This window comes from Sus scrofa, chromosome 6 (assembly GCF_054392235.1).
Source record: "Sus scrofa isolate SSC_HxYL_T2T_F1_AM1 chromosome 6, Sscrofa_HxYL_maternal_Yorkshire_Landrace_v2.0, whole genome shotgun sequence".
Classification (NCBI taxonomy): Eukaryota; Metazoa; Chordata; class Mammalia; order Artiodactyla; family Suidae; genus Sus; species Sus scrofa.
Window position 1 is genome coordinate 73,584,087 of NC_139388.1, and position 24,629 is coordinate 73,608,715.

The window sequence follows — 24,629 nt, forward strand, 5'->3', positions numbered from 1 at the left end:
ATTCAGTATTTTAAATTAGGCCTCTTGACTGGGCAGAAGATATTTAACAAAGGATATACAAGCGGGCTTTAAATCATAAAAAACTGCTCAACACCACCAACAATCAGGAAATTTAAATTAAAACCTCAACAGTGGAGCTCCCGTCCTGCCTCAGCAGTAACGAACCTGATTAGTATCCATGTGGACGTGGGTTCGATCCCTGGACTCCCTCAGTGGGTAAAAGATCCAGCGTTGCCATGAGCTGTCGTGTAGGTCCCAGATACGGCTCAGATGCCAAGTTGCTATGGTTGTGGAGTAGGCCGGCAGCTGTAGCTCTGATTCGACCCCCTAGGCTGGGAATTTCCATATGCCGCATGTGAGGCCCTAAAAAGACAAAAAAAGACCAAAAAACCCCAACCAACCAACCAAACAAGAAAACCCTCAATGGTGTACCACTACACATTCATTAGAAAGAATAAAACTAAAAAGACCAAAAATATCAAGTCTTGTGGAGGATGCTGAAGAACTGAAATTACAACATGCTACTGACAGTCTAATGGTCCAGCCACTGCAAAGACCTGCCCAACAATTTCTTAAAGTGCTCTAAGCACATATACAATCCTGCAACTTCAACGCTAGATATTTTTTATATTTTTTTCTTTCTTTCCTTCCTTCCTTTTTATTTGGTTTTTAGGGCCCCACGCATGGCACATGGAGGTTCCCAGGCTAGGGGTCGAATCGGAGCTACAGATGCCAGCCTACACCACATCCACAGCCAGGCCAGACCCAAGCAGCATCTTCGTTTGACCTGCACCACAGCTCACAGCAACGCCAGATCCTTAACCCACTGAGCAAGGCTAAGGGTCGAACCCACAACCTCATGGTTCCTAGTCAGATTCATTTGCACTGAACCACAACGGTTACTCAAGAGAAATATGTGTTCTATAAAAAGACCTGGATGACAATGTTTATAACACCTTTATTTCAGAATGGCCAAAAGCTTGGAAACAACCCAAATGGCGAATGGGTAAAATATGAACACCCATTCACTGGAGTAAGACTCAACCATAAAAAGTAATGCACTATTCACTGGGCAACAACATAAATCTCTCAAAATTAGTATGCTCAAAGAACCCAGACCCCAAGGATTATATATATTATCCCATCCATGGAACATTCTAGAAAAGGCAACTTAGCCTGCAATGAGAGTAAACCTACTGGTAGTTATCTGAGGCTGGAAGATGATAAAAGGGCAGGAGGTGATTTGTGGAGATGATTTCTACCCTTTCTTTCTTTTCCTTTTTTTCGGCTGCCCCGAAGCATCTGCATGGAGTTCCCAGGACAGGGATCAGATCTGAGCCATAACTGGTGACCCAAGCCACAGCTTTGGCAACTCCTGATCCTTAACCCACTATGCCAGCCCAAGGATTGAACCTGTGTCCAGTGGTCCCAAGACAAGCACTGGACGCAGCTGTGCTGTCGATCCTGTTGTGCCACAGCGGGAACTCCTCTATCTTGAACACTGCAGCAGTTTCACTGGCATATGCAACTGAAAACTGAAAAAAAGCTCCTCAAACTGTATACTTTTAATCAGAGCTTATTACACATAAATTATACCCCAATAAGTTTTGGGGGGGGTGTTTTTTTAGGGCTGCATGTGGGGCATATGGAAGTTTCCAGCCTAGGGGTTGAATGGGGACTGTAGCCAAAGGCCTAAGCCACAGCCACAGCCACGCAGGATCCAAGCCACGTCTGCAATCTGCACCACAGCTGAGAGAGGCCAGAGAATGAACCTGCATCCTCATAGATACTAGTCAGGTTTGTTACCGCTGAACCACGATGGAAACTCCCTCAATAAGTTTTTTTTAAGTACACACTAAAACTCTCATTTGTGAATAATGAAGAAAAAAGTCAAACAAAGTAATCCAGAAGAGCTTGCATTTAAAAATAGGTCCATATAATTGTCATGAAGAACTAATAATTCAAAAATGTTCTATTAATGATTACAGTTTAATTAATAAATTAATAAACATTAATTTATTTAAGTCATTTAAATAGTCCTAACGGGATATTAAACACTCTAATGTACTCTACTGCAAAATCCATACACCTTTTTTTTTTTTCTTCTTTTTAAAAAGGGCCAAATATGGAAATTCCAAGGCTAGGGGTCAAATCGGAGCTGCAGCTGCTGGCCTATGGCCACAGCCACAGCAGTTCCAGATCTGAACCACACCTGTAACCTATGTTGCAACTTATAGCAATGACTGATCCTCAACCCACTGAGCAAGGCCAGGGATCGAACCCACATCCTCATGGATGCTAGCTGGATTCTTAACCTGCTGAGCCACAACAGGAACTCCCCATATAATTTAAATTTCTACATTGTCCTAGGAAATGGGAAGCAGACACAGGTTTATTCTAAGTTGACAAATACCTAATTTTGTTTCGGACTCCATTCTATCCTCCAAGAAACGAATACCTGTTACGTGACAATGAATTTACCTTTACAATTTTTTAACTTAACAAAGTTCAAAGCCTCCATTATTCCAAGGAAGTCAAAATAAACATTAAATCGAAAAACCCTTGGCAATTCTGAAGAAAACTTAAACTTGCTACAAAGGACCACAGGCAAAAATAGCACAAATTATTTCTGTACGAAAGAATGTTCCACAGAATCCTTAGAGGAGTTGGAATAAGAAAGAGAATAAATCAGATAAATTTAGGAAGTGCCAAAAATAGACATTTAATTAAATGTGGCAACATCTTTGTTATTCAAAATTCCTCTGATCAGCAGTCATGAATTTTTTTCCCATAAACTTTTATACAAAAACCCAACAAGAAGAAGCTCACATCCGAAGTTTTTAGGGTTCCGTGAATTCACAGACATGCACGCCTACTAGGTCATGGCCACTTTTTGCATTATCCCCATCTCTGAGTCCCAGTTTCCTCATCCTTGAAATAATCTTGAAGGCCCCTTCTTTCTCTATCACTGTAGGTTCAAAATAAGGATTCCTTATAAAAACAAAAATTCTAAGTATCAAACTGGGGAGCAAGTGAATGCAGATGTGAAAAGTCATTCACTTATTTAGAACGCTGCGTATTCCAAGCAAGGTGATACCACCTCCCACACACAAGAAGGTATTACAACATTATGTAATAGTCAAGAAACATAACGAGTCCAGAAATAAAAAACATCTCTACTGTTCAGACATGTCCATGTTTCACAGTCATGTAGTAGAAAGATCCCTCAACGGGCATCTGTTATCAGCTTTGTAGAGGGCTGGCATTCACAGAAGGCGCCTCGTCTTTCTGAGGCTTAGATTCTTATTTATTTAGAGCTTTTGGAAACAGGATTTTCAAAGTGCTTCCAACTACAGTGACCTCCCAAGAAAGAAAAAGAGAAACAAGAGTTCCCGTCGTGGGGCAGTGGAAGCGAATCCAACTAAGAACCATGAGGTTTTGGGTTCGAACCCTGGTCTTGCTCAGTGGGTTAAGGATCCAGCGTTGCTGTGAGCTGTGGTGTAGGTTGCAGACGAGGCTCGGATCCCGAGTTGCTGTGGCTGTGGTGTAGGCCAGCGGCTACAGCTCCACTTAGATCTCTAGCCTGGGAACCTCCATATGCTGCAAGTGCGGCCCCAAAAAGCAAAAAAAAAGAAAAAGATAAACGGTGCTTAAATTACATTTGGTTAACTGTCAGAAGAGCTGCTCAGCCTCACGCTCAGTATCCTGCACATGTATCCAGAACCATGCAGATTCTTTATTAGTATATCAGAAATCCCTAAGAATTCATTCTTTCGTCAGATTGGGTGATTTCACATTAGTAAACACATAGAAGGACTGTGTCAAGGAACCTGAAGACACATTCATTTTCCTCTCAGCCTACAGGATATATTCTAGGACGCGTCAAGAAGGAATGTCCACGACAGCGACCTGGTCTCAGCAACCGTACAGTCTGTAGCGATTCGAGTTCCTTTATTTGAGCTGCCGTGAAATCCCAGGATTAAGGCAGGTGAACACTCACACTGCATGTCAGGCGACCAACCAGCACCATGATGCTCATGTTACTTTTTATTTTGGATTTTTTTAAAGGATTGTTATTTTTAAAACAATTTTGTTTTATAGTCATGTGAAATAGTTACATAGTTCCAATATCAAATTTATAGAAAACAAATTTGTTCCTGGAAGTCAAGCTTCTTTTTCCCCTCCCTGCACTTCCAAACACATTAGAGGAGAAGAACGGCCTTTGGATTCGAATCCTGAGTGTCTGACCTTGACTGTGACTTAACTTCCTTGCATCCACATGGTGCTAATAATGATGGAGCCTTCCTTCTTTGGGGGGTAGGGTTGTGAGGCAGAAATAAGACCACCAAGCGTGGGACTCGGCCTCTCGGGCGCTCAGTGAGGACCAAGCAGTGGTACTGGGCTCTTGTCAGAGGCTTGCCACAACCCTGGGGGGCAGACAGGCCTGGAGGGGACTCTGGAGGCGCCACATTGCTGGCTGAGGTCCCGGAGCCCCGACTCCAGTCTTTGAACCTCAGCAGACACCACAGTGCCTAATCCTAAGAGTCAGGTCCCGTCATACTCTCTGATCAGCACAAATTCCCTACGGCCAGCACGGGCGAAAAAGAAGCTTCTTCCCACCCAGGGCAGTGTCAGAAGACTCACCGTGTTCAGGGCATTGAGCGTCGTGTCATCCCGAGATGCAGCGACACAGCCATCCTCCGTGGAGCCGCCGTCGCACATCCCTGCAAATGCCGCCATGCTCCTTGGGGGACGGGAAGGGACACCATCAGCACAGACACCGAACCCCCATTTGCAGGCTTCGTCCAGAACGACATCCACTACGACATGCGTGATTAAGCTTCTGCTCTTGTTTTAAGGGAAAATCTAAGTGCCTTTGCAGTCCACCCTTCACTCACTCAGAAAAAGAAATGTTATTTTTATTCAGCTCCATTTGGCATCTCTTCCCACGCTTTATCAGTATTCAGAGTTTAGATTTGAGGGCATGAATAATCTAAAACTATTTGCCACAACATTCAGCTAGATTACAATCTTTTGAAGGAAAAATCTCTGGAAAACAGGTACAATTAAATCCTCTGAAGCTTTACTTAATTCCTTTCAAACTATATAGCAATTGCGCTTAGGCAAATGGAAAGTAGAAAAAAGGTAAAAAGAAACCTCAGTAGCCATTCACGCCCCTGCAGCCTCCATCCCTACTGCAGCTTCCAAGCTGCACTGCTGACGACAGAACAGCTGGAGCTCAATCACTGCACCAAGTCTTGCTTTAGGGTTTTGTTGCACCACTTCTTGGTACTGCAGCAAGTCCCGGAACGCAGCACAAAGGCAGGCTCTGTTTGCACTAGGACTTGTCCAGGACAGACTTAAACTTCTCATTGTGTGGACTAGGAACTGTCAGGTTGGCAAGTATTCACATGGGTAAAGCCCCCAAAATGGACAGTTTAGGTCAGGAAGCAATGAAGAGCCAGAAAGCAGAGCACTCTGTAATGGGATTTTAGGATGAGCTGAACGAGCCGATTGTTGCCCTGTATTGAGAAGTGTGGATAACCGTGTGCATGTCTTACGAAGTTCCTTTCTGAAGTGTTCTAACAGCGGCCTGGGGCAACACCAAGGGGAAGAGCGTGGCGTTACCATGGCTGGCTAAGAAGGATCAGGGTTCGGACTAGAGAGGATATAACAAAACAAAGGCAGAGGGTGCCCAATACATCAAGAAAATTTCAGGGACTTCCTGTGGTAGCTCAGTGGTAATGAACCCGACTAGTATCCAGGAGGACGCAGGTTCAATCTCCGGCCTCACTCAGTGGGTTAAGTGTCCAGTGTTGCTGTGAGCTGTGGTGTAGGTTGCTAATGTGGCTTAGATCCTACATTGCTGTGGCTGTGGTGGAGGCCAGCAGCTGCAGCTCTGATTTGACCCCTAGCCTGGGAACTTCCATATGCTACATGTGAGGCCCTAAAATGCAAAAAAAAAAAAAAAAAAAAAAAAAAAAAGAAGAAAAGAAAAGAAAATTTTGGGGAAAGGAGAAAGTTTATGGCCTATTGATCAACTCAGAAAGCAGGATGTGTGGCCCCCAATTACCTCGCTGCCCTCAAGTACATAAGGAGGTCACAGTCATTGACTCCAGGCATCCAAACCAGTTCTTCGTGCTGGGTCACAGTGTCACCGTCGGGAGAAGGGAAGGGTTGCAAATCCGGAAGTTTGGCCTGTAAGAAAGGGATGAAGAAGTCACGATCGAGGCACAGGACAGAGCTGCCTTTGCAGGCAGGCCTTGGGGACAGAAGCTTAGAGCTTCTTTCTTTAGGTAGTACTGAAACAACAGAAAAACAGTGAGTCGCTGAAACTGGCCTATTCACCACAGGATCTCTGCACCGCAGCCAATTCCACAAGGCACTGCCTAACCTCCACGAGCAGCAGCAAACACTATAGAGTAAACCAGGGCCGACAGAGTCCACGGAGAGGACAGGCAATGGACACGTGTGTTTAAAAGAAATTATAAAACAAAAAATGTCTCGGGAAATAACAGCATCTCGATGAAGAAGGGAAAAGCACCCACATTTCCAATATAGCATGTTTATAAAGAGACATATATAAATAATAGAACCTCATCTAAGGGTGTTTGATAAAAAATTAAGTGAACTAACGCTACTTGCAACAGTGTTGATAACAATGAGTCAGGGTAAACATCCAACAAAGCCATAAAGGTACAATTTAAAACACGATCAGAGTTCACGCCACGGCGTCTCTGACCTGGGGGGACACAGGTCGGGTCCTCAGCCCCACCCAGTGCACAGTGCGTTAGGGGCCAGTGTCTGCTCAGCTCTCATCCCTGGCCCAGGAACTCCATTTGCTGTGGGTCAGCCAAAAAAAAGGAGAAAAAAAAAAAAATTAAAAACATGGTTGAACTGAATGCTCATGACAGAAATCAGATGAGTGGCTTGAGGAAGAGAGGACTGCTTGAGGGGCAGGAAGGCACATTCTCAGATGGCACGTGTGTGATGTCTTGGTATGAGCTGGCACGGCAGACTGAACACCCCACCTGAGACAGGAACGGGTTACTGTGCATCGAGAACACCTCGATTAATTCTTTTGAAATCTCTGAACAGTGCTCAACAAGCAAGGCTACAAGTCAGTTATGTTAAGGATTCGACTGCCTCTGGGCATCTTCTGGCCCTGGTCTACTGCCAGGGCCGAGCAAGAGTGAGCAGGCACCAGGAGCACCATGACCATCAGAGGCCCAGGAAAAGGCAACCCTCTGTAAAACACACGTGTTCTTATTTTCTCAAGTTACGAACATGGTCACGTTAGTCTAATATTTTAAATTAAGAGCTGCAGTTAAAAAGCTCCAGTGTCCACAGAACCCAGGCGAAAAGTGTAAATGAAGGAAACAGGCAGAGTGTACAGCCAAGAGAAATAAAAGGAGAGCCACCTATTCCACTTTAAATATTCTACTGTCCACAGTAAACAAAATGCCACATTCCAACTTAGACGAGCCATGTTCCGAGTGCTCAGAGCCTCCTGTGCCGGGGCTCCCACACTGGGCCTGGAGGTATCAGGTGCCAGGGAGTGAAGGAATCGAGGTGCAATGAAGAGAGCAGCCGCATCTAGGGACAGCTGCTGGGCAGGAACCAGAACCAGTGGCTGCACATCCTCCAGTTGCTTCCACAGCCAGAAATCTTGGCTTTAATGCGAAAGCTCAAGTTTTGAAACGTTGGTTATTCAACCCTTAAGACAACTGTGTGGCAAACACAATATTCGTAGGCCTTGCTGTCGGCCGGCTCGGGGCCTGCCTTCTCTGCCGTCTCTCAACGTGCAGCAGCCACTGCCCTTCCCCAACACGGAGGCCCTCCTTTAATTCCGTTTCCACGTGTAGAAGATGTAACTGCACGCAACACTCACTTCTTGAACCACAGTAACATACGAGAAGACAGTTAAGACACAACAATTCCTCATATTGGGAGTCTCTGACATTTCGACTGAGCTCTGCTTTCCCAGCACCAAGTACAGTAGCTGGCATAGCAGCTCTCTGCTATTTGTGAAGTCAATTAAAAAGTACTGTCTTGGAGTTCCCTGGTGGCTTGGTGGTTAGAGATTCAGGGCTGTCACTGCTGTGGCACAGGTTTGATCCCTGGCCTGGGAACTTCTGTAAGCTGGTGGGCATGGACAAAAAAAGAGTACCATCGCTGTAGAGGAGAGACAAATGGCCTAGACATATAATCAGTTTACAGAAACGGAAATGCCAAGCGCTCTTAATCATAGGAAAAGATGGTCAACTGTGCTGACAAGAGAAATGCCAATCGATGACAGTGAGACACCACTCCCCACGGTCAGACTGACATAAATGCCAAGGTGCAGTAAGGTACACGGCTGTGTGTCAGCACTCACCCAAGCTGCCGGCACAAATGCGAAAAGGGACAATCTCTACGGAGGGGACTTTTGCCACCTCCTCAGAATTACATGTGTATTTGCCCTCTAAGCCAACCATCCCCTTCTGGGTAAAACATACTATCCCAAAGATACAAAGTGGCAAAATCAAACTTCTATGCACAAGCTACTCATCACAGCATTACTGGCAACAGCAAACGACAGGAAGCAACACAAACGCCCAAAGGTGGGACTGGAAGAATAAAGAGGCAGAGGAAAGTGAGGCGGAGCGCTGCGGACCGCACAGAGGGAACACGGCTTACTGCACAGAGGGAGCACCTGGAGAGATGCCAGAGGACCAAAGAAAGCGGGAAAAGTGTTTCTATTACACTCCTGGGGGACTGGGGGATACAAACAAGAATAACAAATCAAAACCTTAAATTAAAAACACTAAATAAACAATTACCCATTATGGAGGGAGGGAACAGGGAAAGAAGGTAAATTATTATTATTGTTGTTGTTGTTATTTTGGCTTCACTCGCAGCATTCTGAAGTTCAGAGGCCAGGGACCCAACCTGCGCCACTGCAATAACCACCGCCACAGCAGGGACAACTCACGATCCACAACCCACTGAGCCACCAGGGAACTCCAGGGGGGGGATTTTTTGAACAGACTTCATTTGAATGTTTGATTCTGGGGCCATGTAAATATTTTACATAATTATAAAAACAAAATTAAGTTTAAAGAACAGCAATTTCTTAAGAACTTTAAAGCAAAATGAAATACATCCACCTATGTTTTGAATTTGTTCCTCTCCAGGAATCATTTCAATTAACTTTAAATATTAATTTTCCTACAGAGCTTTCATGGGATATATTCTTTTTTTTTTGGTCTTTTGACTTTTTAGGTCCGTACCCGCGCATATGGAGGTTCCCAGGCTAGGGGTCTAATTGGAGCTGTAGCTGCCGGCCTACACCACAGCTCACGGCCATGCCGGATCCCTAACCCACTGAGCGAGGCCAGGGATCGAACCTGCAACCTCATGGTTCCTAGTAGGATTTGTTTCTACTGTGCCACGACAGGAACTCCCCCGTGGGATGTATTCTAAGGCCAAAAAAAAACTTAATAGTAAGAGGTGTTCAATAATCATATTCTTTGTAGCAGGGTAAAAAAAAAACTTAATAGTAAGAGGTGTTCAATAATCATATTCTTTGTAGCAGGGTGAGTACTGTTCTTCTGGGCTGCTATATATTTATTATGAGATTAAAGCAAATGAATAATTACATTGGTGTCATTTAAAAATTGGTTTTGAGGCAGGGGAAAAAAGATACAGATGAAAGAAAATTTTCATTCATAAAATTAAATACAAGGTCTAGATAAAATTTTGAATTTGAATTAAAATATCAGAAAGAAACCACAATATATTTTATCTTTTTTAAAAAGGGGAGAAAAACATTATTTCCTCATCTGCTTCCTGAAAAGGCCTAGAAATAGTAACCAACCTAACAGTAATGAACACCCCAGCAGCCAGTCAAAAAAACATCATTTTTCACTAAAACCAGGAGGACTCCTATCAGAAAAGTTCAGTTCTACATCGAGGGCCGGGGCTGAGCGTGACGAGACACCGACATTACGCCACACTGGAAAAGATTCTACCAAAGACCACTGAGCTTGGGCTGAAGGACACGGAAGACAGCAAGGAGAGGGGCCTACTCGTCTCCCGAATGGAGGACTTAATCATCTATGAGAATAACTGTAATGAGTGAGCAGATAAATAATTTTAAATCCATTGACGACTGCTGGAAGATGCTGGAAGAACCAACTCGATGTTTTGAAAACTGGTGAAAAGGGAAAGATTCAAGCATTTACCTCGCCTGTCCCATGTGTTTCAGGGAATCATAAGCTGACAAGGGGAAGGCAGATCAGCCAGGAAGGGAAGGATTAGAGTGTTGCCACCTTAAAGGGGGATGATCTAGGTAACAAGCCCAACAAGACACGATCTAAGTAGCAAGGAATGGCTGCAAATCATCATTCAAAGAGACACAGGTGCCTGACAGATGACATAGCGGCACCCGGAAGCATCCTTGCCAGGCGCAGGGTACCGCACGAGAACACGACTCGACCTCCAGATTTAACTCTTAATTTTCAAGATACGTCAAGGCCAGGGAACAAGTTCATGACACATAAAGATGTAATCAGCCAAACAGTCTGTGGTGCCCCTGCGGAGAAAGACCACCCAGCTTCTTCACACACACTGAGAGGGAGAGAAAGAGACAACAGCAGATCAAAGGCGATTTAAGAGTCCTGCAACCAACTGAAACGCATGGCTCTTATTTCAGATTCCAATTTGAACTGAGGAGGGGAGAGAGGGAGAAAATTAGGGAAATCTGGATACAGCAGACACTTGAATATTAGGAAACTGCTAATTTTCATGAGGTGTGTAGGTTGTGACTGTTTTTTTGAAAAAGAGTTCCTATTTCTAGGATATTCCACAACTGAAATGATACATCTGCGATCCCTTTCAAAACAACGGTGGAAAGGAGTTCTCTGTGGCGCTGTGGCCTGGATTCAATCCCCCGTCCAGGAATACCCACATGCTGCAGGCATGGTCAAAAAACAAACAAACAAAAATGTAACTGTTAGTCCTAAAGGCTTGGAAAATACAGTTGAGAGGGGGCAGCCAGACGCCCCCCAACAGGCCACATACACCAAGAGGAGATGGGCATTAAGAGCAGCACATACAGCTTCCTTCCACTCGTCTCAGGCATAACCCAAGTCCTGCGATAAGAACTATCTTCTAGAAATTAGATGTCCCTAATGGTTTCTGTGTTTTGGTTTTAATATCCCTTCAGTTCTTAATTTCTTTTTCATTACAGAGTTAAAATAGGTTCTTAAAAATATGAATGATATATTAAGAAATGCTCGGAATTCCCGTCGTGGCTCAGCAGAAATGAATCCGGCTAGGAAGCATGAGGTTGCGGGTTCCATCCCTGGCCTCGCTCAATTGGTTAACGATCCGGCGTGGCCGTGAGCAGTGGTGTAGGTTGCAGACGCAGCTTGGATCCCGCGTTGCTGTGGCTGTGGTGTAGGCCAGCGGCTACAGCTCCCATTCGACCCCTAGCCTGGGAACCTCCTCCATATGCTGCAGGTGCGGCCCTAGAAAAGACAAAAAAAAAAAAAAAGAAATGCTCAACACTGGACAGAGAATTTTCTGTTCCCTTATAAGGAGTCGCCTGTCTCTAATACGAAATGGCTACGGGGCTCAACCCAACATCCATCCCAACTCAACTGACAGTCCAAGCAATCATGGTAATAAACCATTTTCCTCAAGTCTAGATATGGACATAAGACCTGAATCATGACAATGACACGTGGGGACTAATGGAGACCCTGTGGGGAAATTTTCCTTCCTAATGAGAAAAGAAGCGAGATCCCGTTCCTCCTCTCATGTTTGCTGCATTTTCATTCACTGCAAGATCTACTGTTACTTTAGGTGCATTTAAAAAGAATACATAGGAGTTCCCATCGTGGCTCAGGGGTGATGAACCTGACTAGTATTCACGGGGATGGGGGTTCCATCCCTGGCCTTGCTCAGTGGGTTAAGGATGGGGAGGTGCTGTGAGCTATGGTATAGATCGAAGACACAACTCAGATCCAGTGTTGCTGTGGTTGTGGTGTAGGCCAGCAACTGTAGCTCTGATTCGACCCCTAGCCTGGGAACATCCATATGCCGCAGGTGTGGCCCTAAAAAGCAAAACATAAAATATAAAATAAGACAGATTATAATCACAGCATAGGACGTACAATGAAGCCCTACATGAGAGATAATAAAATAGGAAGGTAACAAGTGCATCTTAGAATCAGTGAAATTCAGCTCCTGGCCTAAGAAAGACGGCAGCTCATGGGGACCATCGAGCCCTCAAAGCCAAGAGAACCAGAGAGAAGCAGGGCAGAACCCCAGGCCTGTGTAGCCAGAACATGACTGATATGTGAGTCCATCAACAACCATGTTCAGCCAGTTTTCTGGCCCTGCCTGTCAGAGCATCCTAACTGACAGATCCAAAAAAAGAGAGAGAGAGAGATGACAGAGATAACGCCAGAGTCTTAGTAAACTGAATAAAACATGAAACACACAGGTCGTGACATCACAAGCTTCTTTTTTTTTCGTCTTTTTGCCATTTCTTGGGCCGTTCCCACGGCATATAGAGGTTCCCAGGCTAGGGGTCGAATCGGAGCTGTAGCCGCCGACTACACCACATCCACAGCAACTCGGGATCCGAGCCGCGTCTGCGATCTACACCACAGCTCACGGCAACGCCGGATCCTTAACCCACTGAGCAAGGGCAGGGACCGAACCCGCAACCTCATGGTTCCTAGTCGGGTTCGTTAACCACTGCGCCATGACAGGAACTCCACAAGCTTCTGATTGACAAACATTCTAGCCATTCTGACTTTTCTGCAGGAAATGGGGTTTTTAAGAAGTTAAAATGAAAGTATATAGTAACCAAATGTTCATGCAGACACGACCAGCCAGACATACACCAAATCATTAAGCTTCTTAAAAAGAAAGCAAACTCCCTCCGACACGTCCTACAACATGGCAGCACCTTGAAGCCATCACGCTAAGAAAACAAGGCAGACACAACAAGGCAAACACTGTGCCATTCCACTGACGGGAGGTAGCTAAAGCTCTCTTCCAGGGCCCAGGACGGAGAAAGAGGCTGCCAGAGATCGGGGGAGGGAGAAGGAAGAGTCAGCGCTTCCCGGGGACAGGCTTTCGGTTTGGGAAGAAGAAAAAGTTCTGCAGGCGCAGAGAGGTGAGGCTTGCACGAATGTATGAATGAGGGTACGTAACGCCACTGAATTCCACACTTTGAAATGGTCAGAATGACCACTTTTATGTTTTACGTGTTTTGCCACGATATTTTAAAAAGTATGTGGTGCTCTGAAAAAATAAATCTCTACATTTATATAAAATTCCTACTAGCATAACAAGAGTTCAAAGGTGCTACTGAATAGATTAAAGGGCCAGCTGAAAAATAAGAACTAAAAACCTATTAAACAAAGAGGAGTTCCCTGGTGGCCTCATGGTTAGGACGAGGTGCTTTCACTGCTGCGGCCTGGGTTCAAGCCCCTGGTCTGGGAACTGAGGTCCCATTACAGAGGCTGCTGCCCGCCATGGGCACATAAACAAACAGATAAAACCCTTGAAAGAAGGTGCGGAAATTTCTTTTACCTGATGGCTAGGACCAACACGAATTTCTCCCTGGGTGCTGTTCAGCCTCCTGTTATGAAAAGAGCAGATCAGGTTAGCACAATATAGTTCTGACATAAACATTCACATATTTTTTCAAGGAAAACAATTCACCTGAAATAAATGAGGGATGACTCAGGAAGAATTAACTTCCCCACTTTTTTTTTTTTTTTGCCACCCTGGGCCAGGGTGTCCAATCCAAGCCACAGCTGCAACCTACACTGCAACGGTGGCAACGCCGGATCCTAAACCCCTGTGCCCAGCCAGGGACGGATCCTGCGTCTCAGCGCTCCGAAGATGCTCGCGGTCCTGCTGCACCGCAGGGGGAGCTCCTCCCCACTGGTCCTAACGTCGCCTTGTACACGTAACTCCCCCCACCCCACCGCACCCGCACGTCTCTAGAATCTTTTTCTAAAAAGCCCTTTACTGCAGCTCCCTGTCTTGGGCACCTACACCATCATCCTTTCAACCTCAGAGAGAGGAACGCTCCTACGGCACAATCCCAATACGTGCTTCCTCTTTTCAAAACACTTCAGGGTGCCCTACGATAAACCTCAGTAAAATATAAATAAGATATTTTATGATTCCCGGCACACACTGGGTCATTCATTCAATTACTCATTTAACAAATATTTATTGAGTACCTGCAACAAACAAGGAACTGCCCTAGGTGTTGGGGACAAAGTAATGAGCAAAAATATCATTCCTGCTTTACTGGAACTTCAATTCTCATTCAGATAAAAACCAGAGAAACAAGTAATAGGTCAAACGATGAAAGGGTCAGGGAATTAAGAGATGGCAAATGATGAAATATTTCTTTATACAAAACGGACGGGAAGCCCTTCCCAGTGAGGTGTCCGCTGAGCAGAACATCAGGGAGGCGAGGGGGAGCCGGTGTGCCTTGGAGGTGGAAGACCCGCCTCAGGTCTGTGCCAATCTTACCGCATTGGCAGGCTCACCGCCCCTTGCTCCAAATCCAAGCCAACCAGTCCCCTTCCCAAAACCACTGTGTCGCCAAAGGCTGCTTCATCTCCTCCTGATGTCACCTCACATACCCCTTCGGGGACCACTCATTCAGCATCTTCCCATCCCAGGCCTGGCGCAGGGCACGGGGAGGGCACACAGCGGTGGACAAAGAAGGGCAGTTCCCGGCCTCCCGGAGCAACTGCCGATCACTACTAGCTGTTGACTATCCTAGGAAAACAGCTTCCGGCCCAGTGACAAGTCCTTGCTGCGTCGACAGGCACCTCTGAACTTCCACTAGTGCAGAAGGGAAGGCTTTTGCAGGCTGGGAGCTGCTCGACGGTCATTTGTTGACTTGGACTGAGCTGAAGAGCAGAATCGAGCAGCGAAGAGCGAAGAGGAAGTGGGGTCCCCTACCCTCCTTGCAGGGTCTGACATCCCCACCAGGAGCCCCGAGGCCCAGGGAATGAATTTCAGAAAACTATTCTTTCCTTCAGGTCCAGCACTTTCTCCTCTTAACCCTGACACCTTTTCTTGCCAAAACCCTTTTTTGGCAAGGTCGGCAGCAGGGGAAGAGGGAGGACTAACACGCAGAAAATGCTCGGGGAGGCGGCATCCGGGCCCTACACGCCAGGTCCAAGCACCACAGCCATGCGCACCAGGCGCTGCAGCAGAAAACCGGGGACCAAGTGCTACGGGGGTGATGAAACCAGGAGGCCGAGATGAGGAGCACGGGGCAGGCAAGGGGGCTTCCCAGTAAGCCCCCGCCCAGTGGGAAAGCGAGAAAGAGGGGCCGGTGGGAGAAAAGCCTGCTCCAGGGCGGGCGGGGGGTGTTAGAACGCGGAGCTGGAAGACGGTTGGCATTCTCGAAGGTTTATGTGGGAATTACGAGAAGAGAAGCCGTTTGGGGAGGTATGCAGAGGAGGCTATTTTAATCTGAGTTTTAAAAACAACAAGCAGTGTTACCAACCATTTCCCTTCCAACTTGTCCCTTTCTGTTTCGTAACTTGCATGAGCAAAAATTAGCTGCCAAAGGCTCTCTCCTTTATTTCTAAACACTTTCCAAATGCTTGCCTGCATACAAGCAGGCCAAGCCAAAGCACATCATCTCAGAGGGCTTCAGCCACAGCCCGTCCAGGACGCTGTGCCCACGGCTCAACTTTCAGGTTCTTCCAGAAGGTCTATGTTATGCCAAGGTTCCCAAAAGGCTGCTCATGAAAGCACCTTGCCTTCACTGTTCCACGCACTGCTAAATCCTGAATAATTCCAGGACAAATATCCCTGATTCCTTCTTCTTTTTTTTAGGGCTGCACCCACAACATACATAAGTTCCAAGGCTGGGGGTCAAATCGGAGCTGTAGCTGCAGACCTATGGCACAGTCATGCCAGATCCAAGCCGCATCTGCAACCTACACCACAGCTCAAGGCAACACTGAGTGAGGCCAGGGATCAAACCTGTATCCTCATGGATACTAGTCCTGTTGGTTTCCACTGAACCACCACAGGACCTCCCCGGTTCATTTTTATTTTCACATTTTTCCTCTTTTTTATTTTTTATGTGGGTTGGGGAAGGGTTACTTTTAATATTTTAATCAGTCAATATTATCATATTTAGCTCAAAATTGTGCCACAATAATAAAAACTCCAAATACTTTATTGAACAGAACTGCTTATATCCCCCTCTTATTTGGGTAAAAATGGAAGACTAATAAATATTAATAATGCTAACAATAAAACAAGTGAGGCCAAAAACTGTGTCGGGATACCTTATGAACCTAAATTACAAATGTGCTTCTCTCTTTCATGTCTATATCAAGAAAGGGTACTAAAAAGTACCTTTATTAAGGAGTAGATTAGATTAAAAAGAACCTTTTAAAATTATAAATCAATTTTTACAGCAAAAATATTTCTCTATCCTAGGCAATTTTTTTCTTGGGGGGGAGCTATGCTCATGGCAAGTGGAAGTTCCAGGGCCAGGGATCAAACCCACGCCACAGCTGTGACCCAATCTGCTACAGTGACAACACCAGATCCATAACTCGCTAAGCCACCAAGGAATTCCTATCCTATGCAATTTTTAAATGTTACGGTTTCACAGGAAGAGATGCAGCGTGGTGATTTTTGAGCAGGAGTGGGATCCAAGGCAAGTAGACAACAGCACTAGTCACTACAGCAGGGACTCCTGAATACAGAATACATGGCAGAAATACGTTTTGGGTCCGAGAGAGAGGTTGGTAGCAAAAAATCCTATTAGAGAAAACTATATGCAACTGACAGAAAAACTGTGAGAATATGAACTAAAGAAGAAAATCAAAAAGTGGGTTGCTGGGAGTTCCCATTTTGGCGAGGCGCAGCGCAAACAAACCTGACTGGTATCCATGAGGTGTCAGGTTTGATCCCTGGCCTTGCTCGGTGGGTTAAGGATCCAGCATGGCTGTGGCTGTGGCGTAGGCCAGCAGTTGTAGCTCCGATTGGACCCCTAGCCTGGGAACCTCCATATGCTGCAGGTGTGGGCCTTTTAAAAAAAAAAAAAAGGTGGGCTTCTTCCTGCGAAGTTGCCGGTATCCAGTTGTGCCTGGAGTCCAGGGAGCCTCTCAACCCCTCCTCCTTTGATGCTTCCTCCCCTGCCCCCCATGAGTCTCTTCAATGGTCCCCTTTCACCTGCAGCAGTGGCGACACTGCAGTGACTAATCTGGACTTAGCCGACCTCCCGGCTCTGGGACTGCAAGCTCTCGGAGGGAGTTGAGGAATGCGGGTTTCATTCACTTCTTCTTGCCCCCGGAACCTGAGACTGTTCTGAGACCTGAGACCAGATGCCTGTCTGGCATCACTTCTCCTTGAGGACAAACTGAAAATCCCTTGGTTACAGGAATATTTCCGGCCTACTATGATGTAAAACGTGACAAAAATCACCAGGAATTATTCTTTAAAGGGAGTAGCTACTCTCTGCAGAAAACACACTTAATCATCATATGCTGAGTACTACATTTTTTCCTTTTATGTACAACAATTCTCAAACTTTTTGGACCCCTTTACACTCAAGTTATTGAGTATCTCAAAAAAGTTGTATCTTAGAGGAATTTCAAAATATTTCCTTAATTTTAATCTCAACAGACTTATGACAAAATAAAACATATTCTTATAAAAAATAATTGAATTTAAACAAAAAAACCCAGTAAAAACAGAGGTATAGTTTTACATTTTTGCAAATCACCCTAATATCTGACTCAGTAGAAGGGAGGTGGATTCTCATAGCTGTTTCTACAGTCAATCTGTTGCAATATGTTCTTCCAGCTTAAATATATGGGAAAAAAATCTATGAGTTCCCTTGTGGTGCATCAGGTTAAGGATCTGATGCTGTCACTGCTGTGGCTTGGGTTTGAATCCTGGCCCCAGAACTTCAGCACGAGCAGAAAAAATAAGTTGAAAAAAATCTGGCCTCACACAAACATACAACTGGGGAAACAAAGACTATGTGAATAGTCTTTTTGATAATTACAGATATTCTTTTTGATATGACACCAAAACTCAACCGGTGATTCTTCTTTGTACAATGTGAATCTTAAAACCTTATCAACGATCTTTAGGAATCTTTTACATTAAAATCTATCTTTGGGAGTTCCCGTTGTGGCGCAGTGGTTAACAAATCCGACTAGGAACCAGGAGGTTGCAGGTTCCATTCCTGGCCTTGCTCAGTGGGTTAAGGATCCAGCGTTGCCGTGAGCTGTGGTGTAGGTTGCAGATGCAGCTCCAATCCCTTGTTGCTGTGGCTGTGGTGTAGGCCAGTGGTTACAGCTCTGATTAGACCCCTAGCCTGGGAACCTTATATGCCATGGGAGTGGCCCTAGAAAAGGCAAAAAGACAAAAATAAATAAATAAATAAAAATAAAATAAAATCTATCTTTGAATCCATCTTCCACTGATTTTGTCACTCATTGGCTAGATGGAAAATATTAGTTCACTAAGTTTTGCAGATCTTCCAAATGTTAGCATATTTGGAACATAAATGTTACAACATACACAGTATTTCTTAAAAATAACATTCATTAGTATCACCACACATCTCAAAGGAAAAGCCTATAAGCACAGAGAAGCTGTAAAGCTCAAAGCAGTAGGTACAAGTTCTTCAAAATTCTAACTATTACTTGAAAGCCCTAATTTTTGCATCAGCTGTTTTCCTTAGAATGGCAGGCTCACTTCCTTCATTTTCAAGAAAATATCTGCCAATTACCCAAACGAGTGAGCACAGTTTGTCGGTTATTCTTTCCAATAAAAAATGGTGCTCTATGAAAGAAGTGGCTCTTTGAGCCTCTGACTCAACTCACGTGTGTCTCTGGTCTGCACCAGCAGCCTTTCATCCGGCTTCCCACCTCATCACATGGACTATGGCAAAGACTGGCGCTCAAGGGCTGCGATTTGATCAAATTAACAATGGGGCCTGTAAACCAGCCTTGAGAAGCACTGGATAGCATACATTCTGAACTCCAGAAAATACTGGAAGCCAACTATAATGATTTGGTTGGTTGCTGTTTTCTATTACTTGTCCTTCTGTCTACATTCACTCCTTCCTCAGTCCAGCCCCCCAACATGAAACATGAGAACCTTACACTTTGTTCAGGAAAAGAGACACTGACACGTGTACCCTCTTCAGAAGTATGACACTTTACACAGAGAAGGGCCCTAAGGAAAGGACAGGCACTGATGGCGCCCATATTAATGGAAGGCAAAGTCTGGAGCCACTTTTGGAAGTCCCTGGGACCAGGAGTAACTTGGGGGCCGCTGTCCAGTAAAGGTTAACTGGAGCAAATTTTTAAAAACACATTGGAGGTTACAGTTCCCTTGCGGCACAGCGGGGTAAGATCTGGCATTGTCATGCTGTGGCTCAGGTCTGATCCCTGGCCAAGGAACTTCCACATGCCAAAAAATATTCATATATTTTGGAGGTTAAAATTCAAAAGGCCTTTACTCTAGAAAATGCCAGGGTAATCCTTCAATTACTAGCAAGACCTAACTTTCTATCTGCTCTACAGGTGCTCTATAGTATTATCTCATTTCCATGTATTAATTCATTTAATTCTTTTTCTTTCTTTTCTTTTTCTCCCACTTTTTAGGGCTGCACCCGCAGCATATGGGGATTCCCAGGCTAGGGGTCTAATCGGAGCTCTAGCTGCCGGCCTACACCAGAGCCACAGCACCGCCAGATGCGAGCTGCATCTGTGACCTGCACCACAGCTCACGGCAATGCCGGATCCTTAACCCACTGAGCAAGAACAGGGATCAAACCTGCATCCTCATGGAGGATAGTCAGATTCGTTAACCACTGAGCCATGACAGGAACCCCTTAATTCATATTTTTATACTAATGAAAGCGCTAGTAATGTTAGTCAGAGAAATTCAGATTTTATTCTATCTTATGTTTAAAACAACATAGCTACTAACAAAGTTTCTGCTTGCTGTACAGCACTGCTTCATTAACAAGGTACGTTTGGGCAAAAGCAGGGTGGCCATCCATTAAAGAAGGAAAATCCAGACCAAGGACAGTGTAAATCCCAGTAAAGTCAGATAGAGGATATTATACATGTAATAAGCAACCAAAGATGGAAGTCGTATCTCGGGACAATGCAAGACACCCCTATGCACACCTCTGCCTCGGGGTTTTCACGTATGCACGTGGTCTTAAACTCAGTCATCTTATACCTGCATGACAAACACAAAACAGTGCTACTAGTTATCACCTGCTAAGTACTCTCTACGCCGAGCATCCATTATTTCATTATTCCCATGACACCTCTATGAGGCAGTATCTCCATTAATAGATAATAATAGCAGTAGTAATTACAGCATCAATAACGAAACAAATGTGTACACTGAACATTTACCAAGTACCAGGCATTCTGAGCTAAGCAAATTCCATATATCTTCTTATCTAACCTTAAGGATGACCCTGTAAGGTAGGTAGGTGCTATTATTACCTGTCCAGACAGGAAACCAAAGCGAAGAGAGTTTATGAAATTGTCCAAGATCACATAGCTGACAGGTGGGAAAAACTAGAATTCAAACTCTAGTTGACTCCAAAGTCAGAGCTCCCACCCACACTCCCATAGAACACAGTGATTAAGTTACTAAACCAAAATCACACAACTAATTACAAACAGAACCACTACCAGAAGCCATATCCTTTTCCCTAAGTCAGTTCTGTGTTCACATCAAGCACCAAAAGCAGACAAAATAATCAAAAAGTTACTTTCTTAAGTTTGAAAAGCATGTTAATAGAGAAAACCTATCAAAGTTAAAGGCTGATTTAATCAACATCAAAATGACAAAATTATATGGAATTCCCGCTGCGGCTCTGCTGGTTAAGAACCCAACTAGTATCCATGAGGATGCAGGTTCCACCCCTGGCCTCACTCAGTGGGTTAAGGATCTGGTGCTGCCGCGAGCAATGGTGTAGGTTGCGGATGGGGCTCAGATCCCGAGTTGCTGTGGCTCTGGTGTAGGCCAGCAGCTGCAGCTCCAATTCAATCCCTAGCCCAGGAACTTCCATATTTCCTGAAGGTGTGGCCATAAAATGGGGGGAGACCAACTTATCGAGTTGGAGAACAAATTACTGGTTGCCAAGCATTCAGAACGGCAGGGGAAGAGAGAAGGGAGTGGAATCTTTGTGATTATGGAACAGATAATCTGCGATTATGGAACACAAAGCTACACTTGTAAAACGGCAAAGAACTATAGATACAATGAACTCACGTCCCAAGTTCAGGGTTTGGGAGATTTTTTTAGGCCACACCCATGGCATTTGAAAGTTCCCAGGGCAGGAACTGAACCTGAGCCCCACAGCGACCTGAGTGGCAACAGCAGATCCTTAACTGGCCATGTCACGAGAGAGAACTCCTCCAAGTCCAGCTTCTGATGCTACTAATCAATTTACCTATTGGGGAGCGTGAGCAAAAGATGCACCAGAGCACTGAATCAATGAAAAGTTGCTCAAAGTCAAAGATGAGGTTAGTTCACAGACTAGAGATAAGAAAGCAAGCCAGACATGAGAAAAGTCAAATAAAACACAAATAGATTCCCTCAAAATATACCGCCCACAGCTGCACAAGTAACTGAAGAAAGAATGTCACAGTTAATGAGCAATGCGATTCAAGGAATTAACTCAAGTCACATATTTTTTTTCTATTTGCTAGGGATGTCTCTTGCTGGGTCATCTTTTTTGAGACATCCTTAGCTGGGAATCATTAAAAAAAAAAAGACCCCATCTTTACTAGCAAGGAGGTAGAATTTCTCTGGCAGTTAATGTAAATAATGAATATTTTTTTCAAAACAGCTGAATTTAATTCCCATTATTCTGCAAATATTTGCTTCGGAATACGAAAAAATAGTCCCAGAAGCCAAATTACAACAATAATGGTAAGTCATTGTGTTTATTCCTTGAGTTAAAAAAAAAAAAAAATAGAGAGAATTTCATTGTATATGAAATCTGATACAAAAGAAACCGATGTAATAAAGCAGTATCCATGGCAACTACAACTTAATATTTCAGTCCTCTTCAGCTGCAGTGGATTAAATAAAATGACAAGATGTTCCCTTTGAAAAGTAACCTGTTACCATGGAAACGTTTTCGTCTAAGAAGTAAACAGGGAATGGACAGAAAGGAGCTGGAAGCCTGCAACTGAATATCAAAAAGGGAGAAGCATCTATGCAAAGGAGACAAGGAGGCAGCTGGCCAGACGCCGCAGGCTCCTTGGGAAGAGCTTGTGGGCTGGAAGCAGGAGCCTGCCCAGACCAAACCACTCCTTCACCTGGAAGAGGGGGCAGTGTGTGGGTGGCAAGGGTCTGTGGACGCTCGCTCAGGGCACCCAATATTTCTGTACGGTCATGGTGACTGCTTAGGACAAGGATTTGGCTCTACGGGGGAAGGAGAAGGACAAGAACATGGGGTCACAAACTGGCAGAACAGAGGCCGTTCACAGTCAGCTGACTTGACCGCTTCCCATCACAACGCACGGCCAGAAGGTAACGGCAGAGCAGGCAGTGGCCAGCCCCAGAAGGCTGGCGCCGGTAAGTGTGCAGTCAGGCCTCTGCTCTGTGGCCAGCGTCATGTGAGAATGAAATCACAGAGCGATCCGTCTTTATCTGTTCTTCAGATCTCAAGGCTCAGACAGTAGCTCGCCCATATCTTTTCTATAGGGCGTCAAGTTGAGCGGCAAGACTGACATTGAAACCAACAGAAAGAAGACTCTAGAAGCTCTACTTTCTAGCTCATTCAGAAAAAGACCATAGAAATAGACTGTGGGTCCAGGATGAAATTCACCAAATTTTAGGAAAATCAAAAGGCGAGAGTACAGCAGAAATTAACACAACCTTGAAAATCCATTATACATCCATAAAACGCATTTTTTAAAAAGGGGATTTACCAGAATCACTTCTTTTTCAAGGGTAGTGGGCAGGAGTGAAAAGGAGAGACTGGTAGGAAGGAAGCCCAGAATGGTGTGCTGAGTTCTCAAATTTCTCCAGCAGGAAGACCTGTTTCTAAAGCTTTCTTTTCAACAAATTTGAAACTGGCTCCTTCCTTCCTCCCTCCCTCTCTTTTTCTTCTTTCTAGGGCCACACCCAAGGCATATGGAGGTTCCCAGGCTAGGGGTCTAATGGGAGCTGCAGCTGCGGGCCCACACCACAGCCACGATAACTCGGGATCTGAGCCCTGACAACACCAGATCCTCCACCGAGTGAGTTCAGGGATCAAACCCACATCCTCATGGATACCAGTCAGGTTCGTAACCCGCTGAGCCACAATGGGAACCCCCCTTCCTGCCTTTATGGTTGCATTTGCAGCATACGCAAGTTCCCAGCCAAGGTGAACAGAGCTGCAGCAGAGGCCTACATGACAGCCACAGCAACACGAGATCTGAGCCCCATCTGTGGACTCTGCTATGCAACGCCAGACCCTTCACCCACCGAGTGAGGCCAGGAATCAAACCTGCATCCTCAAAGAAACAACATTGGGGCCTTAGTCCTCTGAGCCACAATCAGAACTCCAAAATGTCTTAAGTCTGATACAGCTTCTCAAAAATCCATATAGGAGTTCCCGTCATGGCTCAGCAGAAACGAATCCAACTAGTAACCATGAGGTGGTGGGTTCGATCCCTGGCCTCACTCAGTGGGTTTAGGATCCAGCGTTGCTGTGAGCTTCGGCTCCGATCATCCATTGCTGTGGCTGTGGCAGTGGGCCTGCAGCTGTAGCTCTGATTAGACCCCTGGCCAGGGAACCTCCATGTGCCCAAGTGCAGTCCTAAAAAGCAAATAAATAAATCCATATATATTTTGTTTTGGCCTCACCCACAGCATGCCGAAGTTCCTGGGCCAGGGATCAAACCCGTGCCACAGCTGCGAGCTGCACGACAGCAGCAGCAATGCCGGATTCTCAACCTGCTGCACCCCAGAGGAACATCTAAATTCTGTTCCACTACATGTTCCCATTCACTGTTGGAAAGAAAAACATTTCCCTAAATTGGAGTAAAATCCCAGTTTTGTCTATAGCCAGGCTGTCCCAGGATGCAGCCACCCGCCAGTGGGAGCGCGGAGCTGTTACACACACTGGAGTCTAGATGCCCACGTGCAGAGTCCAATGAGCCCAGATTAAAATTTTAGTCCAAGACTCTGTGGGCTCTCAGTGTGATGCTGAGGACACAACTCAGTCTCTCTGAGCACATCTACAAAATCAAGTTTGTAACAGCGACTCTATGGAACTGCGGTAAAAATAAAAGGGGACCCATGGAAAGAAGGCAGAGGGCCTGCTGCACAGGAGTCATTCCTATTATTAGCGCGAAGCCCTGGCAGGCCTGAGGATAGGAGATAACCCCGCTGTTATGAGTCCCCAAAGTACCACCCAGCTCTCCTTCAGCCTCTTGCCACGGTCATGATTTAACAGTTCATTTCCGTGCTGAGACCGCAAGCACCATGTGGGCAGGCGTCGCATCTGACCGTAGCTTACCACTATAGGCCAGAGCCCATGGGCACTCACCACATAGATTCTAAATGAATAAACGACTACG

The 24,629-nt window shown here is 45.3% G+C and overlaps 1 protein-coding gene across 8 annotated transcripts in view; it reads right to left on the reverse strand.

Annotated features, from left to right (window-relative positions):
* The window catches only part of RERE (arginine-glutamic acid dipeptide repeats), a 403,553-nt gene that overhangs the window by 112,339 nt on the left and 266,585 nt on the right, over positions 1-24,629 (reverse strand). For 7 of the 8 annotated variants that reach the window (XM_084962664.1, XM_084962662.1, XM_084962666.1 and 4 more), the window contains 3 exons: positions 13,594-13,642; positions 6,074-6,198; positions 4,645-4,744 (listed from right to left, as the gene is read on the reverse strand). In XM_084962664.1, the coding sequence (XP_084818790.1) occupies positions 4,645-4,744; positions 6,074-6,198; positions 13,594-13,642 (274 nt within the window). The remainder of the gene's footprint in view (positions 1-4,644; positions 4,745-6,073; positions 6,199-13,593; positions 13,643-24,629) is intronic. The other variant, XM_084962668.1, reaches the window with a different exon arrangement.